The 17,142-nt window shown below is 42.9% G+C and overlaps 1 protein-coding gene across 2 annotated transcripts in view; it reads left to right on the forward strand.

The window, feature by feature from the left end:
- Positions 1–17,142, forward strand: part of KCNAB1 (potassium voltage-gated channel subfamily A member regulatory beta subunit 1) — a 234,903-nt gene that overhangs the window by 137,647 nt on the left and 80,114 nt on the right. For both annotated transcript variants that reach the window (XM_033959143.1, XM_033959144.1), the window contains exons 2-3: positions 3,013–3,056; positions 4,749–4,786. In XM_033959143.1, coding sequence (XP_033815034.1) covers positions 3,013–3,056; positions 4,749–4,786 — 82 coding nt within the window. The remainder of the gene's footprint in view (positions 1–3,012; positions 3,057–4,748; positions 4,787–17,142) is intronic.

Here is a 17,142-nt window from a genome sequence, read left to right on the forward strand (position 1 = left end):
TCACTCAGGAACATCTTGGATCTCAATTTTGGGACTTTAATTTTGATGAGTAAATAGTAATTTTGTCATATAGTTGTTACTTCATTTGTTTTACATTATGTTGACTCAATCATATTCTGTACAAGAAGTTTATTCTTGATAATATGTTCAAAATATAAATAAAGAAAATTAAAAATAAAAAAAAAAAGACTTTGGCCAAGATTTTCAAAAGTTTAACACCATCCCTAAACTGTTTTCCAGCAGTTTAGCCTGTACGCAGTTTAGCGGTGCATTATAAAAACGGATTATCTCCGTCTTTAGCGAGGTTTCTAGAAGTCCTCCAGTGGATTCTAAAAAATGTTGAGCCATTTTTTAAAAGCGGCATCGGCTTTTGGCAACTAAAAAAAGCGGCTGGTCCAGGGGTGCAGGTCAGTGTCAGAGACTGCTAGAAAACCCATCTGTGTTGTGATGTAGTAGGAGAGATGCCCATTCTGTCTGCTGCATCACAACACCCTTCCCTAACATCCTGGCCACGACCTCCCCTCCCCCCGGCAGCAGGAGAGATGCCCACTCTCTCCTGCTGTACTAAACTATCCGTCCTGACTAGTAGCAACCCCCATCTTTGCTGCACCCCTCCCCCTTACCTGAACAGATGAGCCGGAGATGGACATGCTCCTTGCAGCTGCTGCTGCGTCATCTAAACTGGGTATTCCCCTCCCCGGTGCATCTTGGGATGCACCGGGGAGGGCCCTGAGGTTCTGATTGGCCCAGGGTGTTTAAGGCCCCTCTTATGGAAGGGGCCTTAAACAACTTGGGCCAATCAGAGCCTCAGGCCCCTCCCCAGATGCATCAGGAAGGGTCCTAAGGCTCTGATTGGCCCAGATGCCTAATACTCTGCCTATGGGGTGTCCAGGCCAATCAGAGCCCTCAATGGGCACATGCAAATGTAGGAAATCTTCGCTGCTGTCCACCGATCTTATTTGCATGCGTGATTTTTTAAGAATGTCTCTGGTTTTTAGATTCAGTATCGAAACAGCCGCGTTAGCAGACCGTCGCTTTTTAACGCGGGTTTTTTAAAATCCTGGCCTCAGTGTCATCCACAAATGGACAAACTTCTCCCCTACAATTTCACTCACATTAGATGCTGCAGAAAAACACTGCAACTTAGATGTCCAGATGCTAGATCAAGCAGCTGCATTACTATAAAGAGACAAAGCAAGCACATGAAAGAGACACAGAATTTGGAGGACAAGCTCTGATTCACTTTTATCATTAGCCGTTCTTCTCCATCACAGCCTATAATGGAGGGAACTTTATTGCTTAATTAACCATGATGCAAAGCATGATGACAAATTTTATTGACCAAAGTACTACTTTTAAAACCAGAAGGGCTCAAACTACATTTTAATCGCCCTTTTGTTTTAGTTGGGAGCTAGTTGGGGCCAAAGATCTTCAAATATGCTGTGACAGTCAAAAAATATTTTGTGCATCATAGAATATTTTGTAATTGCTGCAGTCGCATAAGACTATGAGACAATGTTCCTCCCAAAAAAAACCAGGCAGTAACACAAACACCATTTGTTTTGCCTTTGAAAATAGTCCAATTCCATGTCATAATGAAAATTAATAGATTTCGCTGCAGTACACTGGACAGATTGTTCTGAACTTTGTCATATCTTCCAAGAACACAAATCATTATAGAATATCACTTAGGCATGTTTTTTCAGTGCTGATTTTTTAAGCGCAATATGTAGAATTCAGTCCTTAGTGTGCACAGTTACATATGCATGTGAAAGAATACTACCAGCTGGGCACATATGGTAATTGTTAAATTAGTTGCAAAATGCACTTTAACCCCTCCTTCCCCCCAAAAAAAAACAACAACAAAAAAAGATTGCTAATTGCTAGCATGAAATATGTAATAAATAGATTGCATTGTCTTCTAGGGCTAGAAAATTTGAAAATTAATCTTCCGACAAAACTTAGTCTTATTCTTTATGGTTTTATTTGTTAAGTATTGTAAACCGAGTCGAGCTTTCTTGGATTGATGTCTCAGTATATAAAGCCAAGCCTTAGATTAGATTAGATGCACTAATGAGGATTGGTAAGACCCTGTGGCCGATTCTATTGATACACTAAAAAGTTTGCATGCAAATGATTCACGCAGATTGGTTGTAATCCCTGATTCTCCCATTTGATTGATCAATGTGAGAGCGACTCTCACACTTGTGACTCTCACATTTGCGCAAAGCCGGCAGGGGAAGCCCTGAAAGCAACTGTTTGCCCCACTCAGCTGTTTGGGGCAGGAAACCTTTTTTTTCTTTCTTTTTTTTAATGGGCACAGATGCTGTGCATGTTACACATGCACAATATCTGCCCCATAAAAAGCCCCCCCCCCCTGATGATTGCCCTCCCTGACGACCCCCGACAAACGCGGCACCAGGAATTTCCCCCCCCCCCCCCCCCGCGCTAGCAAAAATCAGCAGGAGGGATGCCGATTTCCTCCTGTCATGCCAACCCCCCCACAAGAGAAAAAATTGGCAGTAGGGATGCCCACTCTCTCGTGCCAACAGAGACTCCCCAAACCATCCCCTACCTTCCTCCTTCCCCCACCAAAAAAAGCACGCCCTCCTGCCACTAGATGCTCCCCTGAACCCCCCTGATTTGCTTAGATGCCTATGGCCCCTCCTAAGGGGATGGCCAATCAGGGCTTTAGGCTCCTCCCTCTGTAGAATTTTAACAATGATAAATGATCACTGACTTTAGCGAATCTGGCCCCTGGTTTAAATCATGATAGGCTTTAGTGCTTTGACATATACTAATTCCATATCTTGGGTTCTTTTGAAATTTGAAAAGTGTTATTTTGTGAGATGTTATGTGAACTTTCAGGGGATCAATAGTATTCTGGGTGTTGTAAAAACTCCAGAAAATATGGCTTTCATGTTGACATTTTTTCCTAACAGAAGCAACAAATGCCCTGAATTCTTTATAAGACATAGCAATATACCGATTTTGCTTTCTTTTTTATTCTAGGAATCTTGGAAAATCGGGACTTAGAGTGTCATGCTTGGGCCTTGGTAAGTTTGCTTGATTATACAGGAAGTCAGTTCGTAAACTTTAGCCACAGGCCCCATGTGTCACCTGCCAAATGGGCACAACCAATGATTTTTTAAATGCTACTGTATTTCTGTTTCTATATATTCTTATATTCTGCTCTCTCCTCACAAGTTTTAAGATCTTAAACAAATTACATAAATTTAAAACTACAAAATTTGGAATCATAAGAACCTAAGAAGTGTCATACTGGGACAGACCAAAGGGATTTGCAGGCCAGCAATCTAGGAATAGTTGCCAGCTCACGAGTTTCCGTGCCTTTACAAGGGCAGACTCGGAGGGGCAGACTGCTGCTAGAATTTGTTGGCATCAATTGAGGTGAGGTGTGGAGTGATAGCAGCAGAGTATGGCGCTTCACAGGCTACAGCATCAAGGTGAGGTGGAGGAGGCAGGAAGGAGAGAACGAGAGAGACTGAGGGAAGAGGAGGATCCTCATGGTCACAATCTGCCCCTGCTTTTCCAAGATTCTCACAGACTCCCTCCTGTGATTTTGAAACGCCAGTCATTAACGATTGTGGAGGACAGTTTTCACTATAGTCAGACTACGGGGTCCTTTGCGCACTAACCGATTTAGCACGCGCTAACGATTAGCGCACGCTAAATGCTAACGCGTCCACAGAATATAATGGGCACGTTAGCATTTAGCATGCTCTAAAAATAATTTTGTACGCCTTAGTAAAAGGACCCCTATGTGATTGGAGGCACTGATTTAAGACTATAAAAAGCATTGTATTAACTTGCTATCTCTTCGTGACTATAAATGGACATTGAGTTGGGCGAGAGTACGGGAAAGAACAGGATTTTGCAGCATATGTTGAAAACAGGCAGCTCGTCTCCCTGTGACAGTCCTAGAGGACCAACGAGAAATTTTATTTACATTTCTCTTATTTATTCTCATCTTTTTGCACACTCAGCCACTTAGACTAGCATTCATCCCTCTGATTAATTTGCATTCCACCTACATATACCAAAATGCTAAAGATATGTAGCTTGGGATGTCTAGCATAACGCATAGATTCCACGTTTTCTCAATATTACTAAACCACTCGCCTACTAATAAACTCAGGGCCTGTTTGTGGGTGATATTCACAAATATCTACTGTAATTGCAAAGGCATTTACTATAGGGCTCCTTTTGCAAAGCTGCGTTAGGGCTTTATCGCGCTGAATTGCCGCGCACGCTAGACCTTAACGCCAGCATTGAGCTAGCGCTAGTTCTAGCCCTGTAGCGCGCAGTGTAGCGCACACTAAAATCCTGCGTGCGCTAAAAACGCTAGCGCACCTTAGTAAAAGGAGCCCATAGCGTCCAGCCATCCAAGTAGCTCCGTCTCAAATCAAGTCGATGTTTATTTATGTAACTTTCCTGTAGCAGCCCAAAGTGGTATACGAAAAAAGTTATCAAACATAGCAAATATATAAGATAAAAACATATAAACAGCAAACAAGATATATCTAACGGCCAAAGTAGCACCTTAATAACAACCCATCTAAATGATATGCTGTCTTCATTAATTAAATTGGGACAATCGATTTTTACATTGAAACAATTTCTCATTAAAGACAGCCATTAAAGAAAAGAAACAGATACTTGCTGAGCAAAATTATTTGACTGTGTAAAGAAATCTTGCGACTAACTTATAGTTATTTTCATCCTAGGGACCTGGGTCACATTTGGAGGCCAGATATCAGATGAGGTAAGACATTTTCTGGTTAATTAAAAATATTTATACAGCATTCATTTTCAGCTTCGGTAGATGCAGAGTTGTCTAAGTTACAGCTGGTATATCACTGACCAACAAGCAAAAAACAAAAGGAATTGACCCCAAAATATCCATAAAGAAGAAAATCCAGAGAAAACCAAAAAAAGCTCTGTGGAGTGATGATGTTCCTAAATGGACTTTATTTGAAAGTGTCAAAGTTCCAAAGGTACACTGAAATCATCCACATAAAATAATTCCATCCACATAAAAATAAATCATCCACATAAGAGCCTTAAAAGACCTAGTCTGCTAGAGATACAGGACCCAACACTGCTTGCATTGCAAATGCAAGCAGTGTCTCACTTCCGGCTCACCACACAATTGTTTCCCACGTACTCACTTCTATAGGACCCCCAGGGACCCCTGAAGAAGACTTTTTGTCAAAACGTGGACCATGTTGGGTCCTGTATCCCTAGCGGACTAGGTCCTTTAATAATAATAATAACAGCTTATATACCGCAATACCGTGAAGTTCTATGCGGTTTACAAAGATTAAGCAAAGGTACAAATTGATTGACTTTAAGAGGGGAGGAAGAAAGAGGGTTAATAGGACAGGAAATCCATTTTTGAGGAGAGAGTGATCAATAGAACAAGTTAATCGCTATAGAGGGGAGAGAGAAGAGAGGATCAGTTGTCTAGATACTTTAGGAACATATGTGTTTTCAGACATTTCCTAAGGCTTTTATATGGATGATTTATTTTTATGTGGATGAAATTATTTTATGTGGATGATTTCAGTGTACCTTTGGAACTTTGACACTTTCAGATAAAGTCCATTTAGGAACATCGTCACTCCATAGAGGTTGTTTTTTTTTTTTTTGGATATCACTGACCAACACAGTATTGCTAGTATGTGTCCATGTAATGAGATGTCGATTCTCTTTTAGGCCCCTTTTTACAAAGACAGTTGTCGCGGCAGGCCATGATAATCGCTCCGACACCCATAATATGCTCCTGAAGAAACATGACCATATTAGTCCTTACTATCGACAATTACATTGGTTGCCGATATAGGCAAGAGTTTTGTTTAAATTCTCTTGTATCTGTTTCAAATCGCTATTTGGCTTGGCTCCAATGTACCTTTCCTCTCAATTTGAGCTGCATCAGTCCACCAAGTTGACTCAAAGTTCACATTTATTCGCCTATCTGACATTAAAATCTTGTCATTATAAGAGATTCTTGGACAGGACACTTGCATTTCAAGCAGGAATAATGAATGCCTGGCTCAGCGAAATTATTTCACCTGCCCTTGGTCCTAATACTCCTTTAGAAAAGTGGTGAAGAGTAGACCTATCTGTTTGATAAATTTGTCACTTGATATTTTGATTTTCATTACCTGTATTTCTCTAATATTTGTATTCTCACTGGCTGTTCAGTTCTCTTTTTTGTGAACCTCCTAGAACTATGTAGTGTGGCAGTATACAAGAATAAAATTATTATTAGAGATTCAATGGGTGTCAGAGCATTTGCTTTGCGGCAGCCGCTGCCGTGCCTTGATAAAAGGGGGTTAAATCTGTATTGTAACACCTTTACAGAAGCTCATTGTAACACCATTACAGAAGCTCATGTAAACCGCTCTGAATTGACTCCCCAATCATTAGTAGCGATATGGAAGCTTTCAATAAGCAACTTCTTATTGGTTATTTTTTATCTAAACTGCTTTGAACACAGATTTTTTTTCCTTGGATAAGTGGCATAAAACACCCTGTTAGAATACATTAATGATCATTTGAGTGGGCAGCACTATCGTGTCCTTTATGACTAGTATTAATGAGGCTTCTGGGCCTCCTCATACAAATTCTATGCTGTATTAAGGCCTGAGATAAACGACAGAATAAAAAAGTTAAACCACTGTAACTTTCAACACAGATATTATACATGATGAGATTGATATTCCAAGCGAATGGGACTTGAAGACTGTTTTTTTGTGTACATACGGTATATACAGGTACTTATTTTGGATCTAGGGCAATGGATGATCGAGGGACTTGCGCAGGGTCACAAGGAGCAGCATTGGAATTTGATCCCACAGCTTCAGGGTGCTGAGGCAGCAGCTCTACCACTATGCCATGAGGCAAAAGAAGCTCTTGCTTGCTTAAATCACACTCAACAGGCCGGCTGCCGATATTCAGTGAAACACCTGGGCAATGCTGCCGAATATTGCCGCGAATCAGCCAAACTGACACTAGGAATAACAATGTCTTTCGCATTAGGATATGAGCATTCCCAATCCTATATAATAAAAGCTTACCGGCGCATGCGCTTTGAAAACAGCGTGGTGTGTGATCCGCGGCCGTGTTCCATTTTAGAACCCGGCCGCAGGGAACATTCTGGCCACTCCCCTCCTCCCGCCCTCACTCACCAACCGCTGAAGGAAGCCAGCCTTATTCGGTGGCTTGAGGAGGCGATGCGGAGCGGTGCTGGCGACGGCTGCCGGGAGGAGGGCTTCGTGCAGCGGCGCTGGTGACGGCTGCCGGGAGGAGGGCTTCGGGCAGCGGTGCTGGTGGCGGCTGCCGGGAGGAGGGCTTCGAGCCACTGAGGGTCGGCCGCTGCACCAATGAGGATCGTGGCCGGCTCTACTAAGCTTCGCAGGCCGCACAGCACCTCAGTAGAACGTTTCCTCTGACGTACGCGATCATGTCAGAGGGAACGTACTTCTGAGGGGCAGAGTAGCCTATGAGGTTCGCAAAAGCCAGCCGCGATGCTCACAACGCTGCATACTGGACCGGGGAAACAGGTAAGTCCTGCTGATGGAGCAGGGAAGAGGTGCTACTGGGCCGGGAGAGCAAGGAAGAGAGACGGGGAGCAGGGAAGAGGTGCTATTGGACCGGGGGAGCAAGAAAGAGGGACAGGGGGAGCAGGGAAGAGGTGTTACTGGGCCGGGAGAGCAAGGAAGAGGGACGGGGAGCAGGGAAGAGGTGCTACTGGACTGGGGGAGCAAGGAAGAGGGACAGGGGGAGCAGGAAGAGGTGCTATTGGACCAGGGGAGCAAGGAAGAGGATCAGGGGAAACAGGGAAGAGGTGCTACTGGGCCGGGAGAGCAAGGAAGAGGGACAGGGGAAGCAGGGAAGAGGTGCTACTGGGCCGGGGGAGAAGGGGGCAGGGGGGTAAAATTGGTTTGGAGCCGGGGCTGAAAATAGGGGACATGTGAGGGAAGGAGGCTTTACTAGCACCCGTTAATGTAACGGGCTTAAACACTAGTGCACTATATAATTGGTCTATATTTTATATGTTGGCTGGGTCTTCCACAGCTACAGTGGCAGAGACGGTGCTAAAGGCTGCCTCTCTGGCTGGCAGGACCTTTCCTCTGCCACATCCTGCTGCTCTGATGCAACTTCCTGTGGGCAGGACGTGGCAAAGGAGAGGTGCTGCTGGCCAGAGAGGCAGCCTATAGCGCTCAGTCTGCCACTGTAGTGTGCGGAGAACAAAAACATGAAAAAAAATAAAAACACCCGACCCTCTTCTTAGATAACTTGTTTGAAGTATAAAAAGTGCTCAGAACCTTTTTGGTAAAGAGACGACAAACGGGGTCGTGCCCCATATATTCAATCGCAGCACTTGAATAAACTTTAACTGCAAAGTCAATCCATCTGCATTTTCTCTATATAGGTGATGTTTGGTGCACTTATAAATCCTTCTCATAAATGCTTGTGGATTCTGACACGTTTCGCCAGACCAGCTCCCTCAGAGAACAATAAAGTGGTCTCACATTCTTACCATTCTTCTTCAAACATGTTATATAAGGATTAGTGTCATTTGATATCACCCATAGGAGATAAGGTAATTCGTCCCAGTGTTTTATTTGGGATGTGTGGAGAACCAACAGATAAGTAAATAGCATGGTGCCAGATCTGGGGGTGCCTTTGAGGAGGGTGGCCCATTGCAGGCCTCCCGCCTAAGGCCTACTGAGTCCCAGCAACACAACTGCTGCTTACCTCTGCTGAATAGGATGTAGGCCAGGGATTTCCAACCTGCGGCCCCATGAAGTATTTTGTGTGGCCCCGGTCGAGGGTGATGCAGTGTTTTCCTCTGCTGCCCTTGGGTATTTACCTTCTTGCCGGCTCCCTCCCCTGTCTTGCTGTAGCGTTTGCGCGATTGTGCGACCCCAGAAACATTTTTTTCGGCCAATGCGGCCCAAGAAAGCCAAAAGGTTAGATGCCCCTGATGTAGGCACTTGACTTCACTTCCTAATCTAATTTAATCTAATCTAATATTTGTGTGTCATGCATACCTAAACATGAGAGGCTTCCTAAACAGGCTCTAGGCGACTTGAGGATAGGAAGGGGAATAGGGTTAGGATGGGAGGAAGGAGCGGAGGGGGGACAAGGAACATACAACTTTGGCAAATTAAGTAAAGATCAGGTGCTTAAGATGATCTTATAAGAATTAATTGTCAAAGAGTGAAGTTTTCAGTTTCTTTCGGAATAGGTTATGGTTGGTTTCCGTTCTTGTAGTCCCTGTATATTGAATGTGTCTTTTCTGGATTAAACCTTTCTGGTTAACGGTTAGATGGTTCATTGTATATAACACTAAAGAGCCTATATTTCTGGTGTCTGTGGCTCAGGGGGACTAAAGTAGGGAAAATCCTGTTATAAATCCTGTGTTTTAGGGTAGCACTGATAGAACCTGCGTTTTTGTTTAAAATACTGTGTTTTAGGTGGTATAGAGCCTATATTTCTGTCTTACCAGTATTCAGCCATTGTTTTCTGCTGATTAGGTGGAGAAGGGAGGGGTTCTGTTTTACTTCTAAGGTTAATTGCATTATCTTTGGGACATTGCTGAAACAAGGCTGCCCTGTGAACTTCTAAAAGCTAAGTTACCATTTCATATTCTGCTCTTTTCACTGGTTTTCAGCATTATATCTGCTTAATTTCTCTTCTCCTCCCTGTTTCTTACTAAAAAAAAAATATAAAAAAGCACAAAAAAATCCTTCTCTTTCCTCTGTTAAATCTTATTTCTTCTTCCTGCAGTTTTGTTTAAAATACTGTGTTTTAGGTGGTATAGAGCCTATATTTCTGCCTTACTAGTAGTCTTACTTATAGTCCCACCAACCCCAGGGACCACTATTCATATATAGAGACCCATATAATCAGGACTTCACAACCAATCAAGATGACCTTTATTCTATGCAATCACTGTGGTGCTATAATTCCAAGACATACTATTTGGAGGCTTAAGGCTTGCCCCATCTGTCTTCAACTTGCCAGTATTAAGGAGGAGCTCTGCAAACTTAAACAGGAATTGAATACAATTAAAGCAGCTTCCATCACTCCACAAAATCATACCAACTTACCACCTCTACCTCAAAGAATAAAACAGCCCAGGAATAAATGGGTCACAGTAGGCTCAGGAAGACTGCGACATGTAACACAGAAACATCCACCTTCACTAATATTACCTCTACAGAATTCCTTCGCTCCACTAGTGCACTGCGATACTCAGGAAAACAGAAGGGAGGTGGGACTGGAACCAATGAAGGAAACTCAAGAGAACAAGAGCACCCTAAGTACAAATAAAAAAGCCAAAAACAGAAAACTATTACTGTTGGGGGATTCCATCATCAGAGGCATTAACCTTGGAACACAGGGCGAGGAGTCCAAAATAGTGAAATGTCTTCCAGGATCCTCAGCTACCAGGAGTTCCAGGCAAATACTGACTATAGTTAAGGAAGAAACTAAGGATTTTAACACTGATGTTGTTATCCATCTGGGAACAAATGACCTGGCCAACAACTCCACACTTGCAGCACAGAAAGCTTTTCGGGAGCTTGGTGAGGGCGTGAAACCTTTTGTAAAGACTTTAGCTTTTTCTGAAATACTGCCTGCATATGGAAAAGGAGAGCAAAGAGTGAAAAACACAGAGGACTTTAATAGATGGCTCAGAGCCTGGTGTCATCAAGAAGGCTTCAGGTACATAGGAGGATGGGGAAATACATGGAAGGACAAGAAGCTATATTGCACTGATGGGCTACATATTACTACAGCAGGAAAAAGAAACCTTGCAGAGAAATTTAGACAATATTTTTCCAGGCATTTAAACTAGAAGGTGGGGGTGGTGTATGTACGAAGGACAATTATAAAGACCACCCCCGGCAAAAGAAAAGATGTGATAGTAGTAAAGGCTGCAACATAAGCAATATCAGCAACTCATTTCTTAGTATTGCAACGGAAAGTGAAACGACACAAAAATCCATACGAAGAAGGAGATTATCGCTGAAAAATAGCTGGAAAGCGATGACCACAAATGCTCGCAGTCTAAGCAACAAAGTTCATGATCTGCAAGCCCTGATATTAGAGGCAGATCTAGATATTGTTGCTATCACAGAGACATGGTTCAGTGAATCACATGGATGGGATGCAAACATACCGGGATATAATCTTTTTAGGAAGGACAGAGATGGTCATAAAGGTGGAGGAGTAGCTCTCTATGTAAAGATCAATATCCAAGCGACCGAAATGCAAGGGACCTGGGGAGAGGAAGAAGCGATATGGATTGCTCTGAAAAGAGAAGATGGAACTTCTATCTACGTGGGTGTAGTCTACAGACCTCCGACTCAATCGCAGCAAATTGATAAGGATCTGATTGTGGATATCCAAAAGTTTGGAAGGAAAGAGGAGGTTCTGCTGTTGGGAGATTTCAACCTGCCGGATGCGGACTGGAATGTTCCGTCTGCGGAATCGGAAAGAAGTAGGGAGATTGTGGATGCCTTTCAAGAGGCTCTGCTCAGACAAATGGTGACGGAACCCACAAGGGAAAAAGCGATATTGGATCTGGTCCTCACAAATGGAGAGAGTATCTCTAATGTTCGAGTGGGTGCTCACCTGGGTAGTAGTGATCATCAAACGGTTTGGTTTGATATAACGGCTAAAGTGGAGAGCGGCCGCACGATACTTAAAGTCCTAGATTTCAAACGTACGGACTTTAATGCAATGGGAAAGTACCTGAAGAAAGAGCTGTTAGGATGGGAGGACATAAGAGAAGTGGAAAGACAGTGGTCTAAGCTGAAAGGAGCGATAAAAATGGCTACGGACCTTTATGTGAAGAAAATCAATAAAAACAAAAGAAAAAGGAAGCCGATATGGTTCTCCAACCTAGTGGCTGAGAAAATAAAGGCGAAAGAGTTGGCGTTCATGAAATATAAAAAAACCCAAGAAGAGGAGAGCAGAAAGGACTACAGGGTGAAACTGAAAGAAGCCAAGAGAGAGATACGTTTGGCGAAGGCACAGGCGGAAGAACAAATGGCTAAAAATGTAAAAAAGGGAGATAAAAATGTTTTCAGATATATTAGTGAAAGGAGGAAGATAAAAAATGGAATTGCTAGGCTAAAAGATGCTGGGAACAAATATGTGGAGAGTGATGAGGAGAAAGCAAATGTGCTAAACAAATACTTCTGTTCTGTGTTCACAGAAGAAAATCCTGGAGAAGGACCGAGATTGTCCGGCAAAGTTACACGAGAAAATGGAGTAGATTCTGCGCCGTTCACGGAGGAGGATGTTTATGAGCAACTTGAAAAACTGAAGGTGGACGAAGCGATGGGACCAGACGGGATCCATCCCAGGATACTAAGGGAACTCAGAGAGGTTCTGGCGAGTCCTATTAAAGACTTGTTCAACAAATCTCTGGAGACGGGAGTGATTCCTGGGGATTGGAGGAGAGCGGATGTGGTCCCTATTCATAAAAGTGGTCACAGGGATGAAGCAGGAAACTACAGGCCGGTGAGCCTCACTTCAGTTGTTGGAAAAATAATGGAAGTGTTGCTGAAAGAAAGGATAGTGTATTTCCTTGAATCTAATGGGTTACAGGATCCGAGGCAACATGGCTTTACAAAAGGTAAATCGTGCCAAACGAACCTGATTGAATTTTTTGATTGGGTGACCAGAGAGCTGGATCGAGGACATATGCTAGATGTAATTTATTTGGATTTCAGCAAAGCCTTTGATACAGTTCCTCATAGGAGGCTGTTGAACAAACTTGAAGGGCTAAAGTTAGGACCCAAAGTGGTGAACTGGGTCAGAAACTGGCTGTCGGACAGACGCCAGAGGGTGGTGGTTAATGGAAGTCGCTCGAAGGAAGGAAAGGTGACTAGTGGAGTCCCTCAGGGTTCGGTGCTGGGGCCAATCCTGTTCAATATGTATGTAAGTGACATTGCTGAAGGGTTAGAAGGAAAAGTGTGCCTTTTTGCAGATGATACCAAAATTTGTAACAGAGTAGACACCGAAGAGGGAGTGGAAAATATGAAAAAGGATCTGCAAAAGTTAGAGGAATGGTCTAATGCCTGGCAACTAAAATTCAATGCAAAGAAATGCAGAGTAATGCATTTGGGGATTAATAATAGGAAGGAACCGTATATGCTGGGAGGAGAGAAGCTGATATGCACGGACGGGGAGAGGGACCTCGGGGTGATAGTGTCCGAAGATCTAAAGGCGAAAAAACAGTGTGACAAGGCAGTGGCTGCTGCCAGAAGGATTCTGGGCTGTATAAAGAGAGGCGTAGTCAGTAGAAGAAAGAAGGTGTTGATGCCCCTGTACAGGTCATTGGTGAGGCCCCACTTGGAGTATTGTGTTCAGTTTTGGAGACCGTATCTGGCGAAAGACGTAAGAAGACTTGAGGCGGTCCAGAGGAGGGCGACGAAAATGATAGGAGGCTTGCACCAGAAGACATATGAGGAGAGACTGGAAGCCCTGAATATGTATACCCTAGAGGAAAGGAGAGACAGGGGAGATATGATTCAGACGTTCAAATACTTAAAGGGTATTAACGTAGAACAAAATCTTTTCCAGAGAAAGGAAAATGGTAAAACCAGAGGACATAATTTGAGGTTGAGGGGTGGTAGATTCAGGGGCAATGTTAGGAAATTCTACTTTACGGAGAGGGTGGTGGATGCCTGGAATGCGCTCCCGGGAGAGGTGGTGGAGAGTAAAACTGTGACTGAGTTCAAAGAAGCGTGGGATGAACACAGAAGATTTAGAATCAGAAAATAATATTAAAGATTGAACTAGGCCAGTTACTGGGCAGACTTGTACGGTCTGTGTCTGTGTATGGCCGTTTGGAGGAGGATGGGCAGGGGAGGGCTTCAATGGCTGGGAGGGTGTAGATGGGCTGGAGTAAGTCTTAACAGAGATTTCGGCAGTTGGAACCCAAGCACAGTACCGGGTAAAGCTTTGGATTCTCGCCCAGAAATAGCTAAGAAGAAAAAAAAAAAAAAAAAAAAAAATTTTTAAATTGAATCAGGTTGGGCAGACTGGATGGACCATTCGGGTCTTTATCTGCCGTCATCTACTATGTTACTATGTTACTATGTTCGTCCCTGTTGACAGGCAGGTATAGTTTAAGCAACACTCCCATGCAGACAAATTAATTAATCACTTATTGATTGCAAATGATTCGGCCATTGTTTGAAAGTGAAAAGATCCAGGCAGTCCATCGGCTTTTGACAGTTTTAAGATCTATTAGCAAGCGATGGAAATGGAAAAGTTCAATGACAGCTCTGGGAGATGCCACAAAAAATATCTCTAGACTTTTATTTTAATGAGTCAAGTATGAGACATTGACACAGTTATTTCTTTTCTGTTGTATGCGTGGTAAGCGATTAGCATTCGTATATGATTAATGGTTGTGATCTTGCATGGATGCATCAATACTCTTTAATAATGATAATGCTTTAAAAATGTATTAATAACTCTGTTCTCATGGGCGGCTGCATGAGCATGGCCAATTTGTTAAAGGACCAATCTATTTCATGAACTGTATGAAACAGAATCTGGGCCAACTAATTATATCCTAGATAATCGCCCATTATTTATTCATTGAAGCAAACACTCAGCCAGTTACAAATGCATTAGGGAATTTTTTTATGGGTCTAGCCACTAAAGATAAGTGTGCACTCTAAAAGACTGATTTACTATTATTTGGATATTATTTTTCAGACAGGGAGTCTCAGTATGTTAAAATATTACAAACATGCAAAACTGCCGCCATCTTTACTCATTTTTGAGAAAGGTGTTCACAAAAGATTGCGACTCCTGAGGCAGGCCCAGTTGGAGCAGAAACACGATTGTGTTGAGTCTTTTTTATTTATTTATTTATTTATGCTTTTACAAGTTGAATAATCAATATTTGAAAGGCAATATAACAATCCAAAAACAGGAAACAAATAATACAAATTATGAAATAATTCCACACGAGTGACTATGACTAAAGTCCACATTTTGAGGAGAGAGAATCAATCACTTCCAAGGGTAGTTGGATTCCAGGAAATATTTCTAAATTAAATCAAATTACAGAGTGCAGTTAGAGTCAATTAACTAATGGCCTGGTTGGCTGATTCCATGGAAGTCTCTGGAATTCTTATAGTTGCTTTACCTTCAAAAAAGAATTGCAATTGATCAGGTTCATAAAAAATATATCTATTACCCTGATATGTAAGGCAATATTTACAAGGAAAACGTAATTGAAAGGTTGCTCCTAAACTCAAAACAGACTGACAACAGGCCAGGAATTTCTTACATCTGGCTTGCGTCCACTTCGATACATCAGGAAAAATAGAAATTTGGAATCCATGAAATTCCACATTTTCAGTCCTATAAAATAGACGAAGAATTGCTTCTTTATCTTGAAGAAAGACAAAAGTTACCAGCAAAGTAGCTCTAACCATAATATCCTCCTGAGATATTTCCAGCATGCCAGTGAGATCCAGTTCTCCAGGTAATGCATTCTCTTTTTCTTTATCCTCTTTTGGCGAGTTTAGGTAATAAAACTTTTGTAGCGGTGGCATGTTATTTTCAGGAAATTTCAAAACTATATTTAAAAAGGAATGAAATAAATCCCTAGGCGGTTGTAATTTGGAGACAGGAAAGTTTAAAAGTCTAAAGTTCAAATTCCTATTTGCATTTTCCAAGTTTTCAATTTTCCTAGTGAGTAAAACCTTTTCCTTCAATTGTAAGTTTGTTGAAACCTTCACTTCTGCCACTGATTTCTTCAATTTGTCCATTCTAACAGACTGTTGTTGAAATTTCTCTTCAAAAGTTTTAAATTGAATATTAGAATTCTGTACTGAAGCAACAAACTGTGAGCATACCTTATGCAAAGTCTCCAAGGCACTCCAGATCGCCTCCATGTCTATCACTGCTGGTTTAATCAGGGGAGCAGGGATAGATATTCCAGGGGACTCCAACAAAGGTTTCACCTCCGCATTCCCTGCTACACTCTGAGGTTCAAGTTCTCCGAACATCAGTGCCGACTGTGAGAAAGTCGGCAAGCTGTGGTTCCCATCCGAGGTCAGGGGTGAGACCGGCAACGCCACCGGAGACATCAATTCCGGTGCTTCCTGTGCAGCTGAGGGCGGCCCCGACATCGTCCCGGGACGCGGAGGAACTCCAGGCCCCAAAGGGCTGAGCGATACTTCGCCCTCCAAGACCAAGGTCTGCCCTCCTCGGTCAGCAGAAACGCCCGCTCCAGCTGGACCAGCATAAGCTGTTATTGCCGCTTGTCGCGTCAGAGAAGTAGAAGAGGAGGCAGGAAGCACAGTCCTCTGCTTAGCCCTGCGCTTTGGCATAGCGAAAAGGTAAAGTTTCTGGGGGAAAATGTAAAAGTTGCCGACCAGAGCAGAAGCCACTTAAAGCACGACTCACTCCGTCGCCATCTTGATTCTCCCGATTGTGTCGAGTCTTGTGATGCAATAAAGGTGATTGGACACTAGAGTCTCCTTCGCTGTTTGTTCTTTCTTTCCTTCAATATGTGGTACATTTGTTTTCTGGTGCTTGAAGTGCTGTCAGAACTGGAAAGAAAAGGACTAGAGAGAGAAAGTGAGGAAAGATAGTGAAAGACAGAAGAGCAGAAGGTGTACGGGGACCATGAGAAGGACTGAGTAGGATGAGAAACACCTGACAGAGGCAGAGGAATGTGGAGAGCTAAATCCCTAAATTGTGATAGCGTCAATTAAGCACTGGAGGTTCAACTGGCCCCATTTGGGAATGGTGAATCGTTAGGCCTCAGAACTCTGGACAGGATGAGACCAGATATTTCAGACTTTCAGAATTAAAAAATAACCTTGCAGCTTTTATCATGTCAAACTTTCCCTCTGGAGGTAGTCACATCGTAAAGCTTGTGACTCCTTTGGAACCGTCTGACCGTTGACTGACTTTCAGTTTATTCCTGCTATATGGAATAACGCCAGTTTCTTGAACAGAGGAAGTTCTATGTTCCAGAACAACACCGAGAGCGCGTCTTCATCCTGAATGCGATTTCCAGCACAAACAAAACATTCCCCGCCTGCAGTGGTGTCATGAGCA

This window comes from Geotrypetes seraphini, chromosome 9 (assembly GCF_902459505.1).
Source record: "Geotrypetes seraphini chromosome 9, aGeoSer1.1, whole genome shotgun sequence".
NCBI lineage: Eukaryota > Metazoa > Chordata > Amphibia > Gymnophiona > Dermophiidae > Geotrypetes > Geotrypetes seraphini.